Here is a 17,586-nt window from a genome sequence, read left to right on the forward strand (position 1 = left end):
TTTTAAAAGTCTTTTCTTTACATAGCTGTTTTTATTGAAATGGCATTGATTTGCAAGGTGGTGTTAGTTTCAGGTTGACACCAGAGTGACTCAGTTATGTGTGTTTGTGTGTGTAATATATACATATATTCCATTTCAGATTCTTTTTGCTCTTTAAAGAGTTCCTCTCCTTTGTTCCAGAAGCTTCAGCTCTAACTAACTAGGATTCTCACTCCCCAGCCAGCTGCTCTCCACTCACCCAGCTGCTCCCTACCTGGGCCCGTGTTGGGTCTCATAGGGCTCCCAGGGGAAGGTGTGGAGCCTGGTGTCAAGGCCACGACCCTGGGACTTGCTGCATTGGCCTGTGTCCCCACTGTCACTTGGCAAAGCTTAGATTGCTTAGCATCTCTGAGCTTCAGCCTTCTCATCTGCACAACAGCACGGTTGTAGGTTTTCTTGAGAATTTTAATAAGTTCTTAACATGTCAAGTGTTTGGAATAATCCGTGGCACTTAGCACCAAGCAGTAGTTAGATTTCGTTATTATTAGAATTATTAGAGCGAGTTCCTCGTTCTCTCACAGTAGGATTTATTGGCACTGATTCAGACTTTTTTCTTTGTGAGCTGCAATGAAAAAGAAAGGTTTAATATTTTAAAGAACATTTCCCTTAGATTCCTTAGAAATGATTCCCACTTAGGGCCAGGGACTTGAATCAAAGTTCCCATCTGTGTCTTGCCCCTATTTAGGTCAGAACCTGTTGTCCCTGGCTGTGGGAACTCAAGGTCAGCGGTCCTGTCCCTACATCTTGGATTCTTCTGTATCTGCTCTAGTGCTTGTTTATTGCAGAGCTGCTGGTGGAGCCCCACGTGGGCAGGAAGCAGGGGTGTCCTCAGGCACACAGGGCAAGCTGTGACAAGCTTGGTGCTTGCTGGCTAATCAACGTTTGTTTAAGACATTCAGTTCTCTCTGTGGAGAAGCCCAGTTGGCCTGTACTTCCGAGGGTTCCCTGCAGACTGCTGGTCGGGTGGCACCATCTTGCTATAGCAACCAAAAGGAGCCCGTGCAGGGTTCCTGGGGGTGGCCTGTACGCTGCTCTGGGTCCCATGTGACCCCCTCCTGTGTCACCTCCACCGTCCTCCTTTCCTGAAACTCAGCCAAACAGCTGTTCTCACATTAGGTTTTTACTTTCATTTTAGAAAGTCAGAACGGCAGCAAGGTTGCCGTGCTGCAGTCCAGGCCCTCTTTCTGGCACCCCCTCGCCCTTATTCTCAAAGCGGGAAGCAAACCTAGGGAGCATTGGGCAGGTTACTCCATGGAAGACACAGAAAGTACCATCTGATTGTTGAATTATGACAGGATGGAGCCGAGCATCTGTATCCTCTCTTCCAGTCTGTCATCTGCAGAAAAAATTTTAATTTCGGAAAATAAGTGTTCTTATCTTGTTTTGACAAACCAGCAACCCCAAGTGGTTTTTCAGCCGTTGGAATCTGAGTATTTTCGCCTTGAAATGCCAGAGGAGATAATTGAGGTTCACGCAGTTCTAACGCAATCAGGAAGGCTGCCTCTGCCCTAATGAAGTGTTTGCAGTCTTCTCCAGCCCAGGGGACATTCTAGTACCAAGCATCATCACAAACAGTCTGTCCCCTCCCCAGCTTGCCGGGGAGGCGGGCAGGGGCTTAGGTTAGATTCCCATCCAGGCAGTTTCTTTACCTCTTTGCTTTGATAAATGTTGAGATCTGGAGCCTTTCTTTGCAAACAACTCCGAGAAGAAATTAACGATGACTAGAGGCAATGGGTCGGAGAAGGCAATGGCACCCTACTCCAGTACTCTTGCCTGGAAAACCCCGTGGACGGAGGAGCCTGGTAGGCTGCAGTCCATGGGGTCGCTGAGGGTTGGACACGACTGAGTGACTTCACTTTCTCTCTTCACTTTCATGCACTGGAGAAGGAAATGGCAACCCACTCCAGTGTTCTTGCCTGGAGAATCCCAGGGACGGGGGAGCTTGGTGGGCTGCCATCTATGTGGTCGCACAGAGTCGGACACGACTGAAGTGACTTAGCAGCAGAGGCAGTGGGTGTTACTTCTTAGCCTTCTAAGTCACAGAGCAGGTGCTCGCTGCCTGGGTGGTTCATGGGGCAGAGTGACCGGGGCTGGTCCAAGCCAGGAGGGAGGGAGGCGTCAGCTTTGGGGACAGTTCTTCCCAAAAACCAGCAGGACGTGCTCCTTCTGTACACAGACCTACCTTTCCCGGAGCTGGTTCGGGCCTCCTCCCCACTGAACTGAGGCTCCATTGGTCTGGTCCTCTCACCTGGGGCTGAGCAGTTTGGTCTTTCTACAGTTACAAGTGGTGTGACGGGTGTGGATTCGGGTCCTGTGACTTCCTGATTTATTTTCTCATTCTGGGTAATACTTTTTTGCAACTCATTCCTTCTTTTTGTTCTTTCCTTTATATATATATAAATTTATTTATTTTAATTGGAGGTTATTACTTTACAATATTGTGTTGGTTTTGCCATACATCAACATGAATCCGCCACAGGTATACACGTGTTCCCCATCCTGAACCTCCCTGCCTCCTCCCTCCCCGTACCATCCCTCTGGGTCATCCCAGTGCTTGTTCTTTCCTTTGACTGAACTATTGGAAGGATTTCCAAAATCTGTTTCTATGGAATGAATGTGAAAAGTGAAAGCGTCGGTTGGTCAGTTGTGTCTGACTCTTTGCGACCCCATAGACTGTAGCCCACCAGGCTCCTCTATCCATGGGATTCTCTTGGCGAGAATACTGGAGTGGGTAGTCATTCCCTTCTCCAGATGAAATGTATATTTCTCGGGCTATCAATAGGGTTTAAGAAAACAGGGTGTGTGGGCCTGTCAGTTTGGGAAAGTATGTTAAACTGGATGAAACGGGTTTTATGCCAGGACTTGAGAGGCTCTGCCAGGCCTCGAGAACCATCACAAGACTTGTAAGGGTAGATGCCTTCCCAGGATCGGGACCAGGGGAACCTAAGGGAAGGGGACCTCTCTGGCCTCGCTTCTTCAGGACACACTGCCAGGAAGGCTCCTGTGATAGCACTGTGCGGTTTCTTGAGTTCTTCAGCTTGATCAGTGTTAGAAATGATTTCACATCCACTCAGTCACCCCAAAGCCTTTTTATTGTGATTTATCAGTAAAATCGTTTCTCTTAGGTTCTTCCGAGGTCATCCACGAGCCAAGTTTCAGTTGTTCTTATGAGTGACTTGTAATAATCTCAAATAACAAGCTGGTGCACACTGGCTCATAACTTAACGAGAAATGCTGTCAGTACCCTGGCAGGTTGTTGTTGTTGTTGTTTTTAATGAATATTTTAAAGCCAGAAGGAATTCTTGTTGATTACTGAAAAAGTTAGGGTGTGGAGAAGTTTGGTTTGGGGGTAATTTTGTTGGTTGTTGTCATACAAGTTTTACACATGTTGCTAGTTTTTGAAGTTGCAGTGTAGCCGAACGCACCGAAAGCTGAAAATACACTGAAGTTATGTAATTATTCCTTTATGATTTAAAAGGCTTGACTTGAAGATTATTAGTTTATGGGCCTTTATGATTTAAAAGGCTTGACTTGAAGATTATTAGTTTATGGGCCAGTAGTTGGCTCCGTGGTAGAGAACCTGTCTGCCAATCCAGGAGATGTGAGTTCAGTCTCTGGGTCAGGAAGATCCCCTGGAGGAGGAAATGGCAATCCACTCCAGTATTCTTGCCTGGGAAATCCCATGGACAGAGGAACCTGGAGGGCTACAGTCCATGGGGTCATAAAGAGTCAGACATGACTGAACATACATGCCTAGCGATAGAAAATGTAGATATTTGGACAGAATTAAAAACTGATTATTACTCTTACGACCTCTATCATTTGAAAATCGGAGAAGGCAATGGTACCCCACTCCAGTACTCTTGCGTGGAAAATCCCATGGATGGAGAAGCCTGGTAGGCTGCAGTCCATGGTGTCACTAAGAGTCGGACACGACTGAGCAACTTTACTTCACAAAATAGCACTCAATTAAAAAAAAAAAAGAGCATTATGAAAATAGATGTCTGTAAAGAAAACCCCTTTCATTTTGTTGTTGAGCATTGGAATGCTAGATCACCCACCGAGTCCTGGGCTTCTCCATCTGCAAATTAGGGGTAAAACCAAACACTTGTCATACAGTGTTGCTGTGGAGAATAAATTATATAATACTCTTAAATGCTTAGGAAGACATCTAAAACTTAGAAAGTGCTTGTTAAATGCTCAGATCTTGCTCCCCTGAGAGTTGCTTTATGGGTCACTTTTAATCTGTTTTGAATACATTTCACAAATATGCACATACTGATAAATTGTGAACCCAGCTAAAAAGAACCCAAATACCCACTTGCGTATTTCTGCCCCAGTTAAGAAATGAGATACTGTAGTCATCTGACCTTGTTGATGTGTGTTTCCGTTCTGAACAGGAAGCTGACGAAAGTTTTGCGGAACTACGTGGACAATGCCGAGAAGCCGGGAATAAGTGACCAGCTGTATAAAGCCATGAAGGCTTTAGAGTACATCTTCAAGTTCATCGTGCGCTCCCGGATCCTGTTCAACCAGTGCGTGTCCCCGTGCTGGCTCTCCAGAGGGCCGGGAGGAGACCCTTTTCGTCCTTCCTTCCTTCCTGCGTCTTCTCCCTTCTCCTGCCTCGTTCTTCTTTGCCTTTCTCTCCTCCTCCCCTTCCTTTCTCTGCGGTCCAGCAGAACACAGCAGTTAACAGACAGCAATTCTGGGCTGGAGCTGTCCACGCTCACCCTAACTGCTCCCCAGTGGAGTAAAAGGCAAGCTCTCTGAGTTTGAGTCTTGAGCCCTGAGTCTGAACTGTGTGCCTGTGAGTCAAACATTGTCTCCCGAAAGCGTTGGTGCTTTATCCGAGGCAGTACAGTTCTCCAGTTCTTTTCAGTGTTATTTTGTAGAGGGAAAAAGCCCCTTGAAGAACACACAAAATTAAAACAAGCCACAGCAACAATAATAAACAGCAAGGTAAATTAACTCACTTGGGAAGATGGTGGGGCTTCCGCCCTCTTTCCTTCAACTGGAATCATGTTTTGTTTCTAGAGAGACGTTCCTATACACGAAATGGCCTTATGCATGGACATTCAGTGTTTTAACTTTGGGATGTGTTTCATGGATTATCTGGGCATATTTATGAGTTGTTTTTGAACTTTAAAGTGGATTGGGGTATTTCCGATCCACTTTAAAATAATGACTTCATTATTTTGTAGAGAACAGTAGTGTTTTTTCCTAGATATCTATAGATGAAAGAATGGGGCTGAAATAAATGAGCTTTCAGTTGGTCCACGCTGTTTAGGTCTGAATGAAGACAGGAGGAGCAGGGGTAGATGGGGTGTTGGGCGTTGAAGCTGACTCCCGCTGTTGCTGTTTGCGGAGGCACCTGTTTTGGGTGCCCTACAGTGGGTGATGCTGGTTCTTGTCGGTTATTGGAGCGTGATGTTCTTGTGTGAGGCCTAAACACAGAGATGGAGTTTAAGAATCAGTGTCCCTCGGATTCAGAGAGTACATGTCACCTTTAAAAGGACAGCCCTCTTGAAACATATCAGTGAATATGGGGAATTGAGGGAGCGTGGACCCAGGTTGGTACCTTCTTATTAACTCTTCATTTTGTTGGCCTGAAGTCGGCTTTCCAGAACAGCCAGGGAGAGGGGGAGGTATTCACAAACCAGCCTCGTGTACCCTGTGGGGCATGTAAGCCAGAGGAGCAGGTGACTGTGTGCAGAGCTGTAAGCGCACAAACGGGGTGGTGCCCACCACGGATCAGTGGCCACAGCCCCATGCTACTGGACAAGGATGGCCTGTGCTGTGGTTGCCCTGCGGTTCCTGTGAGTCCAGACCCAGGGTTAGAGGCCATCATGCTCTGCTCCTTGACCGAAGAATACACTTTTTACTTTGCTTATCATGGATAGGTGTGAATCTTGATGAGGGTCATGAAGCTCTCTGTTTTTGTCAGGGTGAAACCTGTTGATGATTTTCTCACTGTCAAGGTGTGAAAGATGACTAAGAAAGTAGGGTTTGTTTTTTTCCTGTATTTTATCATAGTTTTCAGTAAAATTGCTTCTACAAAAAGGAACTCTTTGGAAGCCTGTATCTTGCTTTTATTTAGGGGCTTCCCTGGTGGCTCAGATGGTAAAGAATCTGCCTGCAGTGCAGGAGACCCAGGTTTGATCCTTGGGTTGGGAAGATCCCCTGGAGAAGGGAATGGCTACCCACTCCGGTATTCTTGCCTGGAGAATTCCATGGGCGGAGGAGCCTGGTGGGCTGCAGTCCACGGGGTTGCAGAAGAGTCAGGCAAAATCTTGCTTTTATATGTGTCCCACTAATTTTAAGTCTTTGATTACTCTAAAATAACATCGATGCTAAGGTGAGAGGATGAACTTGAAAGAGTGGAGCAATCAGGTGGTATGGATTATGTCATGTTTTATGTGAAAAAATTTTCATCATGTACAATTTGTGATCAGTATGGCCCTGGGTCAGGGATTCATTGATGCCCGCATCTCCTTTTCAAACACACTGCTGATTTTCCTTCTCATTCAGAGATTAATAATGAAAAGAAAGGTATGTTCAAGGTCAGTGTGTTCCTGCTATTGTTGTAAATGCTATAATCTTTTACAAAATAATGCTGCTTAGAAAAGATTGGGGTCACCCAAGTGGACCGGTGGCAAATTGTTTCTCTCTGTTTTTCCTTAATCTCTTTCAGCCTGAAAATACAAATGGCATGAGATCTTGGGACCATGGTCTTGTAAATAGCACTGAGTTTGATTGATCTTCTTGGGGATAGCAATATGACTGGCTACATGTTACAGAAACAGATGAGGTTCACTTTCCCCGCCCCCAAATGGCATGGAACCCAGAGGAAGAATCTGGAGCTTGTGCACTTGGTCTCTGGTTACCTATTTCATCCTTGGCTCCTTCTGTCTCTCTGCCCCACCGTCCTTAGGAATCTCTGTCTGTCTCATGGCCCCAAAGTGGTTCCTGCTCCTCTTGGTGTCAAGACCTCACTCCAGGAAGCAGAGAAGGGAAGGTGCATGTCAACATCTCTGGGTAGCCATTCCCTTCTCCAGGGGATCTTCCCAACCCAAGGATCAAACCTGGGTCCCCTGCACTGCAGGCAGATTCTTTACCATCTGAGCCACCAGGGAAGCCCCTAAATAAAAGCAAGATACAGGCTTCCAAAGAGTTCCTTTTTGTAGAAGCAATTTTACTGAAAACTATGATAAAATACAGGAAAAAAACAAACCCTACTTTCTTAGTCATCTTTCACACCTTGACAGTGAGAAAATCAACAAGTTTCACCCTGACAAAAACAGAGCTCTTTCAGTTACTTTCCTTAAGGAATATTGTCCCCAGTGCCTACAGTGGGTCATGTGCTTCCCTCTCATTGGCCAGGCTGTGTCACATGACCATCCTAGATGCCAGGGAGATGGGAAGGAATTTATTGATGCTGATGGCTCAGATGATAAAGCGTCTGCTTGCAATGCGGGAGACCTGGGTTTGATCCCTGGGTCGGGAAGATCCCCTGGAGAAGGAAATGGGAACCCACTCCAGTACTCTTGCCTGGAAAATCCCATGGACAGAGGAGCCTGGTAGGCTCCAGTCCATGGGGTCTCAAAGAGTCGGACATGACTGAGCGACTTCACTTTTCAACAAAATCAGATTTCCTTTAGTAAAGTAGTGAAGGAGAAGTATATATTGAATGGCATTGACACTCTTTCTCATACCTTTAATCAGGAATTCCTGTTACCTGCCAGCATAATATCCCTAACTTATCTCAGGTTAGTAATGCAGTGCAGTGGGTACAGAAATGTCCAACTCTTTGCAACCCCCTGAACTGTAGCCTGCCAGGGTCCTCTGTCTGTGGAATTTTCCAGATAATAATAGTGGAGTGGGTTGCATTTCCTGTTCCAGAGGATCTTCTCAGCCCAGGGATCAAACCTGCATCTCCTGCTTGGCACAGGGATTCTTTACCACTGTGCCACCGGGGAAGCCCAAGTCCCAGCTTTGTAAATCCCATATAATTAGGCCCCTGACAGTCTTTCTTCCTCATTAGTTTTGGGGTCCGTCTGTGAGACTCCTGTCTCCACTCTCTCTTTGACTTTAAGCCATTGAGCCCTAACTGTTGCACAAGGGTGATTCAGTCCTCTTGTTTCATATGGAAATGGAGTGGAATACTGAACAGATCTTTGCCCGTGACCTCGGCAGTGTTTTATGTTTGGACATCCTTAGGAGTGCCTTTGTTTTGGCCCTCGGCCGCATGGTGTTGGCAGAGACCTTGGTCCTGGTGCCAGCCTTTTTCCTGGAGTTGGGGGAGCCAGACTTGATCCCCAGCTGAGTCTCTCTGCTGGGTTCATGTGTTTGTGAAGAGCTAAGGCTGTTCAGGACAAAAAGTGCCAAGAGTTGAGAAGGCCAGTAGAGCAGTTGCCAGAAGACTTCATGAACCTTCCAAGATCCTTGTCCTGATATCCCTGAACTCATCTCGCCAGACACTGTCCCACCAGAATCCTTCCTTTCCAAGAGCCTAATGGGCTTTGGAGCCCTGAGTGTCCCAGACTTTTAAAGTATATTGACCTGAGTTTCTTTCTAGTTTCTTAAATGTGTATCTTGGCTGCCTCTATGATTCTTGAGGGCGGACAAGGACATACGTTCCTCTCAGAACCTCGTACACAGTCGTAGTTGCATTGTATAGATACGATAGTGCTTAAATTTCAATCTGTAGTCTGGGATTTCTGAGAAGAGTCTATGACAGGGAAAAAAAAAAAAAAAACCCAGGATGTTGAAATCACAGACATGGGGCTAAAGTTTCTTAATTGTTTCTTGTCCTCAAATACCCTCCACCCTGAGACCCATTTTGGTAATCTTCATTGTCTTCTCAAAGCATTACATTGACATGAAATAATATTCCTATTGTGTATATACTGTTTAGGGGAAAAGCCGTCCTGCGTCCCGCCCAGTTTTCCGGGATGTTTGATTCCTAATAAGTTCTGAGCAACTCTGACACATGGTTTTTTCAGGGCTGAGGGAGAAAGCAAAGTCAGGTTACCGTTTTCTTACCTGCAAAGCATCTATTACCTTGAGAGAAAAACAACTGTGCTCACAGCTGGAATCAAGTGTGTTTTTCTATTTGCAGTTGAAGTAAACTTCGGAAGTCTTTTGTTTTTCTTCTCCTTTCAAACAGGTATGCTGTGTTTTCACATAATATAGCAGCTTTCTAAAATTCCACGTTAATTGACAATAATTATTCTTCTGGAGAAGGAAGGGGTGAAACGTTGGAGAGGAAGATATTGAAACTGATCCTTGTCGCCCCACTTGCTTTCTCACTATACAAATCCGTACTTGTTTGCTTGTTTAGAAATGAGAACAGCATTTTTAAATTAACTCTGGTCCAAAGACATTTGGTTCTTGGGGAACCCACGGAGAGACTCCTGACAGCCAGGGGCCCTTCTCCGCTGGTTTTGCTTGTCTGCGTTCTCTGTGTGGGTGGATCACATTAGCTGGAAAGCCGGAAAACAGACGCAGCCTGCGCGGGACTGTGAATCCAGTCACGGAGGTTAGGTACTGCTGCCTTCTGTCTGTCTGCTGCTGCTTGAGTGTTTGCCGGCCTCACCTGGTGTTAGCTTCCTGAGTAGTTAGTCACCGATCATGAATAAGTTGTAGGTCTGTCATTTCCTCAGCCACAATTGTAGGATGTAGTTAATGAACAAAGGTCAAGCTGTTCCTTGTTAATGGATACTTAACAACATTTAAATGGAGCAAGGTATGATGACTAGGTTTTGTCTGTTTATTTACCAATCGCCATCTGAGTCCTTTCCTCTTACCCACCTCAGTGTGGGTTGAACAAATGACTCTTGGTTTATTTGTCTCTAAGGGGCTCCAAAGTGCTTGCTGTAAAATACTACCATATATATCTTTTAAATGGTGGTTGGCAGCAGAGGAATTAATAATTAAATTTTCATTCTTGAAGGATTCCTAGTGGAATATTAAATATAAGAAAGACTCATTAATTGTACCTTGTAGATTTTGAAGCTGTATTATTGGGGGCATGTAGATTTAGAACTGTGATCTCTTTGTTGTAAACTTACTGCTTAATGTGAAAAGGTTCCCTTTATCTTTTGGTTAGTATTTTCACAGAATACCATTTCCTATTCTTTTACTTTCAACCTTCCTGTGTTCTTATATTTAAGATGTGTCTCTTATACACAACATAGAGCTGTTTTTTTTTAAAATTTTATCCAGTGTAAAAATCCTTTTAATTTACTATTTAGTTCATTTATATATAATACACTTAGGTAACATATTGAGTTTATATTAACTGTCTTTCTATTAATTTTCTGTTTTGCTCATCTATATTATGCTTTTTTCTGCCTTCTTTTGTACCAATCAAAATTTTCTTTTCATTGTCCCATTTTCTCTCTCTTTTGTTATTATTGTCATGTACTTCAAGCCTACAAATATCTTAAACTTCATAAAGCATTGCTATTATTGTTTCGTATAGTTGGCATTCATTTGATGTTTCATACTTATCGTTGTTTTTCCATTTTTCTTTTAATTTTATGTTTCTCTATAGAATTATTTTCCTTCAGTGCAGAGAAATCATATAGCATTTCTTTGGGTATAAGTCTGATGCAGGTTTATGCCATCAGACTTATGGTATAAGTTTTATGAAAATTGTTGGTTTCATCTTTGTTTTTGAGGGATGTTTTCATTTAATATAGAATTCTAGAGTGACAGCTATTTTCTCCTTCTAGATGTTATTTTCTTTTTTGGTTTCCATCATTTCTGGTGAGAAGTCAACTTTCAGACTTCCTGCTACATCTTTGAAGCTAATGGTATCTTTAAAAACCTTTTTCTAGCTATGTTTGCAATTTTTCTCTTTTTTTCCCTGTGGTTATTAGCAGTTTTACTATGCGTAGGAATGGTTTGCTTTTTATCTACCGTATGTTGGATTCTGAGAGTTTCTTGAATTCTGGATTGTCGCTTGTATTAGTTTCAACAAATTCATGGCCGTTATCTCTTGTAATGTTGCTGGTCACATTGTACCTGTCATTTTCTTCTCTAACTTAGTTACATGGATCTTAGCTCTCTTCAGTATGTCCTGCATATCTTAGCCCACATTTCTATGTTTTCTTTCTCTTCTGTTTATTTTCCTGTGGATTGTCTTCCGTTTCACTGATTCTGTTTATAACACTGTCTACTCTCAATTTTACCCATATAATGAATTCTTTATTTTAGATATTGTATTTTCATTTCAGAATTTTCATCTTTTTTTATACATTCATTTTTCTACAAGAATTTTTTTATCTTGCCTTCTGTTTTCTCCATCTATTTTCCATATTTCCAGTTTTCTGTGTTTGCCGTCTTTTCTGTTTTACAGTATAAGCCTGTAATGCTTATATTTATTTTGACATTCTTGTGACAGGATGTAACTACTTGCTAACTACAATATCTGGACCACCTGTGGCTCTGTTTCTGTTGTCTTTTCCTTCTTTGATTTGGCCACATGATCAGGTATTCTGCTGTGTTTAGTAACTTGTTTGAATATGGGACTGTGTATATATACAACTGTCAAAGCCCTAGGTGACATGATCTTCTTCTAGAGAGGACTGATCTTTTCTCTTCTAGGCAGAGAAAGTGGGACTGAACTCTTAGGTTATAGAGGCTGTGTGTAGCCTTTGTAAGCCTCAGTCTTATGCAGTTTTCCTTTGGTTTTCCAGGGCTTTCAACTGAGAGTCTGCTGTGTTATCTGGGCCCTTCTCCCTGGCATTTTTCAGACTGAGTTCTTTATCTCTGGAGACTGATGAAAACTCTACTTTGCTTTACAGATGTTTTCAGTTTGGTTTTTAGTCCCCTGCCCCATTGAGTCTCAGGAATTGGCAGATAAACTGGGGCAGAGGGGGTGGAGGAGAATGGCTGAGTATATGCTAGAAACTTCCCCAGGTATTTGTACCAGTCTGCCAAACTGTGCTTAATTTTACCAGCAGGCAGAAATTCATGACTTCATAAGTGTCATTGTTGGGTACTGTTTATACAAGCTCCACTTTGAAAGCCTTTTGCAAAACAGACACACTAGGTTGCAATTTCGCATTTTAGACAGACTTTGTTTCCTTACAATGGAACTCATTTAAATATAAGATTACCTCTAGGGTAATTAATTATCACTTAGTTTACAAAATTTTCCATTGTACACAAGTTTTCAGGTATGGTATACTTTTAATTAGGCAGAAAGCTAGTCTATATTAATAAAACATCTGCGTTGCAGCATTTTAAAATGCAAATGTGTTGGTTTTTAGTAACAAGGCAGCTTGAAGTATCTGCTAATAAATTATTTATAGGTGAAACTTATTTACAATTAGCAACATGTATTTGCATGCGTGGAACCAATGTACAGCTTTTTTATTATCCATTTATTGAATATGTTCTACCTTTTGAATATTTTCCCAGAACCACCAATTCTATGATGAAAGAATATCATTCAGTGATAATATATAGTATCATTACTCTGAGATCAAGTAATTTTTTGCATTTCTTCTTACAGGGTCATTTTCGAATGATTCTGAAATCTTGGTAAACTTGTTGTCTTTGTGATAGTCTGTTATGTGACATTATGGGTTTAAGAAACACGGGCAGGATATACGCTGAAATGTTAATAATGAGATCTCTGCGGAGCAACATTAAAGCTGGATTTCTCCCTTCTTCCTTCCTCTCTCTCCTCCTTCCCCTTTCTCTCCTTCCCTCTCTTTTTATTACATTTCTCTGGTTTTCAGACTTGTAGAATGTGGACAAAAGACAATAAATAGAGTGATTGAAGATCAGCTTCTTCAGCACGGAGGCAGACCTTCCTAGCTGAGCGGTCCAGATCATAGCCTCACTGCCAAGTCCTCTCCCGTGTTCTGTGGACGCTGAGGACGTTCTGTCACGGTCTAACTTGCCAGCCAAGTGGCACCTTTGGCGTCTGTGGACGCGGGAGCAGAAAGCGGTCGTGTGCCGTGTGCCTGCCCCACAGATCCGTCTGTTCCTTTGCAGGCTCTATGAGAACAAAGGAGAGGCCGATTTCGTGGAGTCCCTGGTGCAGCTTTTCCAGTCCATCAGCGAGATGATGAGCAGTGTGTCGGACCAGACCGTCCGGGTGAAGGTAGGCCCTCGGGTGCTGCAGCGCCGACGGCGTGCGGGCCACTCGTGGACGCGGGGCTCCCCGCGGGCCCAGGAAAGCAGGGACTTCGCGCCTACGAAACCTGGACTTCCCAGGAGTGGCTTTGCCATGACCGTGATCGTGGCGCCTGTAGTGGGATTCTGTTTTCTCTGTAGCTGCTCTTAAATTTTGCTACCATTGCTTCTTTTTTTTTTTTTTTTTTATTAAATTTGATTGTTTAAAATTTGGCTGCGCCTCTTAGCATGTGGGATCTTAGTTCCCCAACCAGGAATCGAACGCATGCCCCCTGCAGTTGAAGTGTGGAATCTTAACCGCTGGCCGGCCAGGGAAGTCCCTTCCATTGCTCTTTGTCTCTCTGTGGGGAGAGGGTCTCAGCTTCCTCATGGAAGGGTGGGGAAGTGGATGGGAACAGTGTTTTTGTGTCTGTTGTCAGGGCATCTCGGTATCTGAGCGGGAGTGGGAGGCTGAAGCTCTAGGTGCTCCAGGCATCCGCCAGACCTCAGGCGGAGCTGGGCCCATAGTGATGCATCTCCGTCCTCCAGCAAGTCGGGGTCCAGGCTTCCTGTTGCCCTGCTCTTCTTATTGCCTCATTATCTGTTCTTGCCCTGTGGTCCTTTGGGATAAAGATGTCTTCATCCCAAAGGTGGGGTCTGGGTGGTCTTCAGGATACACTAGGGGTGGAGGTGCCAGAGGGCAGGGCATGGGGGGAAGCCCACAGATCAACCCAGAGCCCCCACACTCCCTAGCATCCCCCTTTCTGGAAATTTCCGGGTGGCTGACTTACTGCAGAAGAAGCCATGTAGCCTGCATGTGGTGCCCACGCTGATTCCTTCTGAGGACAAGACTCTTCCAAATGATTAACTCGTAGCTTTCATTCCACTGCTCCCTGTAGCCTGCTGTGTTCTCACGTTTTTCTTTGAATGTTCTTTTAATGCGTCATTTCAGAAAGCATCTTTATGGCTATTGTCTTAAAACTGTTGTGGGAAAGTGATTTCCCGGCTTTTAAGTCTCGAGCAAAGATGTCCGTGTGCTCAGGTGTGTGTCGTGTTGCTGTGACCAGGGGAACCAGTGCCACTCAACGTGAAGAGTCCTTTCATCTCAGAGGTGATGCTGCTGTCTGGAGGAGCTGTGGTCCTTTAGCATCATTTCTGTTGTGATGTACAGCTGGTGGTCCGCAGAGAAAGCTGCGTCGTGCCTATTTTCAAGGTGTGGCTTAATTATTTTGGCAACTTACTGCCTGAAAGTGAAAGTCGCTCAGTTGCCTCTGACTTTTTGGCAACCCCATGGACAGTAGCCCGCCAGGCTCCTCTGTCCATGGAATTCTCCAGGCAGGAATACTGGCGTGGTTTGCCATTCCCTTCTTCACAGAATCTTCCTAACCCAGGGATTAAACCCACATGGTGGACAGATTCTTTACCATCTGAGCCACCAGGGAAGTCCAACTTATTGCCTAAAGCTGCCTTATTGTTCTGAGGTTAAAATTAACAGTGTGTCTGGTACATTTACTCCTAAATCCTGTGGCATTTCGGAAAAAACAGAGGCTGGGAGTCTAAGAATAGATACAAATGACAGGAAGTTTTGAGCCCAGAAATTCTTTTAGATTTCTAAATATACTGTTAGATTATTAACTTTGATTGGGCTTGACTTGTGTCTGCCCACCTCCCTGGATGTCAAGACATTTAGAAACTGTAGACTTGGAAGTCCTTCCTTTGGTGGGTGTTTTATTATTAGACAGGGTGAACCCGGTGCCGTTTGTGCGTTGATGCAAACCTCACATCTGCAAGACGGATGACTGAGTGCTGCGTGAAACGTTGCCACCCTTCTGCTAATTTTGTATTTTCTTCTTTCACGATAGGTGCTTTCTCAGCTTCTCAGAGTTAAGAATTCCCATCGTGGGATCCTGCTTTTCTGTAGTTTTTAACTTTCTAAGTTTTGCTCTGTGGAAATGGAAATACAATCGTGAGTCATCTCATGTAGAGGAATTATGAAAAAAGCCTTTCTTGGGGGTTAAACTTTGTTTCCCGGGGTGGCCCTGGTTGGCTCTTTTGATCTAGGAGGTGATCTAAAGGCACCTATTCGTGAGTCAGGCGGTCAGTGTGGTCCATGCCTTCCTGGTGTCGTACAGGGTGACTAGATGTGACCTCTCTGAGCTCCCTGCTGTTGCCTTCTCAGAACTGAAGCCACCACTTCAGTTAGGAGTGAGTCAGGCGGTCAGTGTGGTCCATGCCTTCCTGGTGTCATACAGAGTGACTTGATGTGACCGCTCTGAGCTCCCTGCTGTTACCTTCTCAGAACTGAAGCCAGCACTTCAGTTAGGAGTGAGTCAGGCGGTCAGCGTGGTTCATGCCTTCCTGGTGTCGTTCAGGGTGACTTGATGTGACTGCTCTGAGCTCCCTTTTGTCACCTGCTCAGAACTGAAGCCAGCACTGGCACCCACCTTCTGGATTCAGGTTAGCATTTTACATCTCAGTAAAGGGAGAGGCAAGAGAAGACTCAGATCGTAATTAACTTCGGGAAACACACGGAATCCGCGTGGAAGTTTCAACATATATTTAGTCTAGAACCTTCTGTCTGCACATCAGATGGCCCCTTTCACCTGTCCACAGCTGTCCCCAGACATTCTCAGCAGGCGCTTTGGGGGCCCTCTTGGCTGTCATGCATCCCCGTGTCCTCCTTCCCATGAGCTGACCCTTGGACCTGTGGCCAGTGTCTTCCGCTTCTGTTCTCTGCTCCACCCCCACGTCGTCACTGTCTGCCTCTCCTCCAGATCTGCCCCAGTGACCCTTCACCTGCAGCCTCTCCAAGCCAGACGTGGTCATCCCCTTCCATTGCTGTCTTTTCCTTTGCTCACCAAGACCATGACTACGCTGAGCCAGGTGCTCTGGATGACGTTATGGCAGCCCCTCTCTCCTTCTACGCCCTCGGTGCTGTGCCTGACCATCTTGTTCCCTGACTGTATTTCAGCATTTCCCCAAACTCGCATCCGGCGATGGCCTTTTTCTCAGGAAGTTGGGATGTTCTCCAGCTGCCTGGGGAAATGGGTCAGCTTCCAGTTTCTGCTTCACAGTCAATGCAGTCAACTCTCCTAGCCTTTGGTTCTTAGAAAAACAACTAGAGCACCCCTCTGATGCCCAGTAGCCTCTGGAAGGATGGATTCCAGTGGTGGCTAGAAAGAAGCATGAACTCTTAACGGCCAGAACAGCCACAGCTGATGGTCACTGATCACTTGCTACTGAGTGCTTTCTTATCTTTAGCATCTTGTGTGATCCTTAAGAGTAACCCTGTTCCCCACGGGTACGGTCATGGATTTTAGATGAAGACACCTAGAGTTATTAATGAACTTGCCCAAGGTCATGGGACTGGGTGTAGGGATGACGGAGGCTCAGATTGCCTGGTTCCAGAGCCACATTCCGTTCCCCTAGAGAGTGTCCCTGGGCACCAGTGATCCCATGGATCAGAAACAGGACCCGTGACTGATTATCCACATCGAAAAATAGCAGGTCTGGATCAGATCGTCTAGGGCTGTAAAGACATCAGCTTCACTCCCCATGGAGCGTTTCATTAAAATGGATATGTCCTATGTATTTTTTTGGGGGGGTGTAAAGCAACTAAAAAACTTTGATGCTGTGCCCCAGATGTTGGGTTTGTCTGAAGGAGGATAAAGGCAGTTCAGTGGGGCTGGTCCTGAGGCTTCCTGAGGCTGGGGTCTCAGTGATGGCTCCCTGACCCATGTTTACTCCAGGGGCTTCTGTTTCTTTATCACAGATGGATCTCAGTGCTAGATTTGGGGCGTTTGGGGTGTAGCCATCAGAATTAATACAAGCACTGACATTTTAACTCCAGTCCACAAATCTTACAGCTCTGTGGGATTATCCTAGGAAAGACTACCCTGAAAACTGGGCACAGTCTGCCCAGAGGATTCTAGAACCTTCTATTGAGGGCAACAGTGACCCTCATCCACAGTAAAAAATGCATTGCTGTGTGTGTGTGAAGCTGGAAAGTCTTCCATGAAGCAGTGCTTACCCCTTATCCCATGTGATGTATTCTGGCATTTTCTATTCTATTCTGGTATTCTTTAGTCTATTCTGAACTAATGTATTTCACTAAAAAAACTGCTGGTTGACAGGCGCTAAATTTATTTCCTAAAGAGCAAGTGTATCTCAACCCACATTTGAAAAACACTGTTCTTTACCATCCTTTCTATTTCTTTCGCCGTCTCTCCTGTTTGGTTTAGTATGAAATATTATTAGTTTTCTGTGTCTTCCATCATCAAGAAAAGGCACAGGTTCCTGGTTGGTGTTCAGTGAATTTCCTGCCCAGCATGTAGTCTGGACTGGGGCGAGGATGGATTGAATTTGAGGCCCCTGAGCTGAGCTGGGCACACAGACACGTGAGACTTTGCCGTCCTT

At 44.8% G+C, this 17,586-nt stretch overlaps 1 protein-coding gene across 2 annotated transcripts in view; it reads left to right on the forward strand.

Moving 5' to 3' along the window:
* DOCK1 (dedicator of cytokinesis 1) overlaps window positions 1-17,586 on the forward strand; it is a 561,005-nt gene that overhangs the window by 116,927 nt on the left and 426,492 nt on the right. For both annotated transcript variants that reach the window (XM_040254437.1, XM_040254438.1), the window contains exons 22-23: window positions 4,440-4,574; window positions 13,051-13,159. In XM_040254437.1, coding sequence (XP_040110371.1) covers window positions 4,440-4,574; window positions 13,051-13,159 — 244 coding nt within the window. The remainder of the gene's footprint in view (window positions 1-4,439; window positions 4,575-13,050; window positions 13,160-17,586) is intronic.

This window comes from Oryx dammah, unplaced genomic scaffold (assembly GCF_014754425.2).
Source record: "Oryx dammah isolate SB20612 unplaced genomic scaffold, SCBI_Odam_1.1 HiC_scaffold_14, whole genome shotgun sequence".
Lineage (NCBI taxonomy): Eukaryota > Metazoa > Chordata > Mammalia > Artiodactyla > Bovidae > Oryx > Oryx dammah.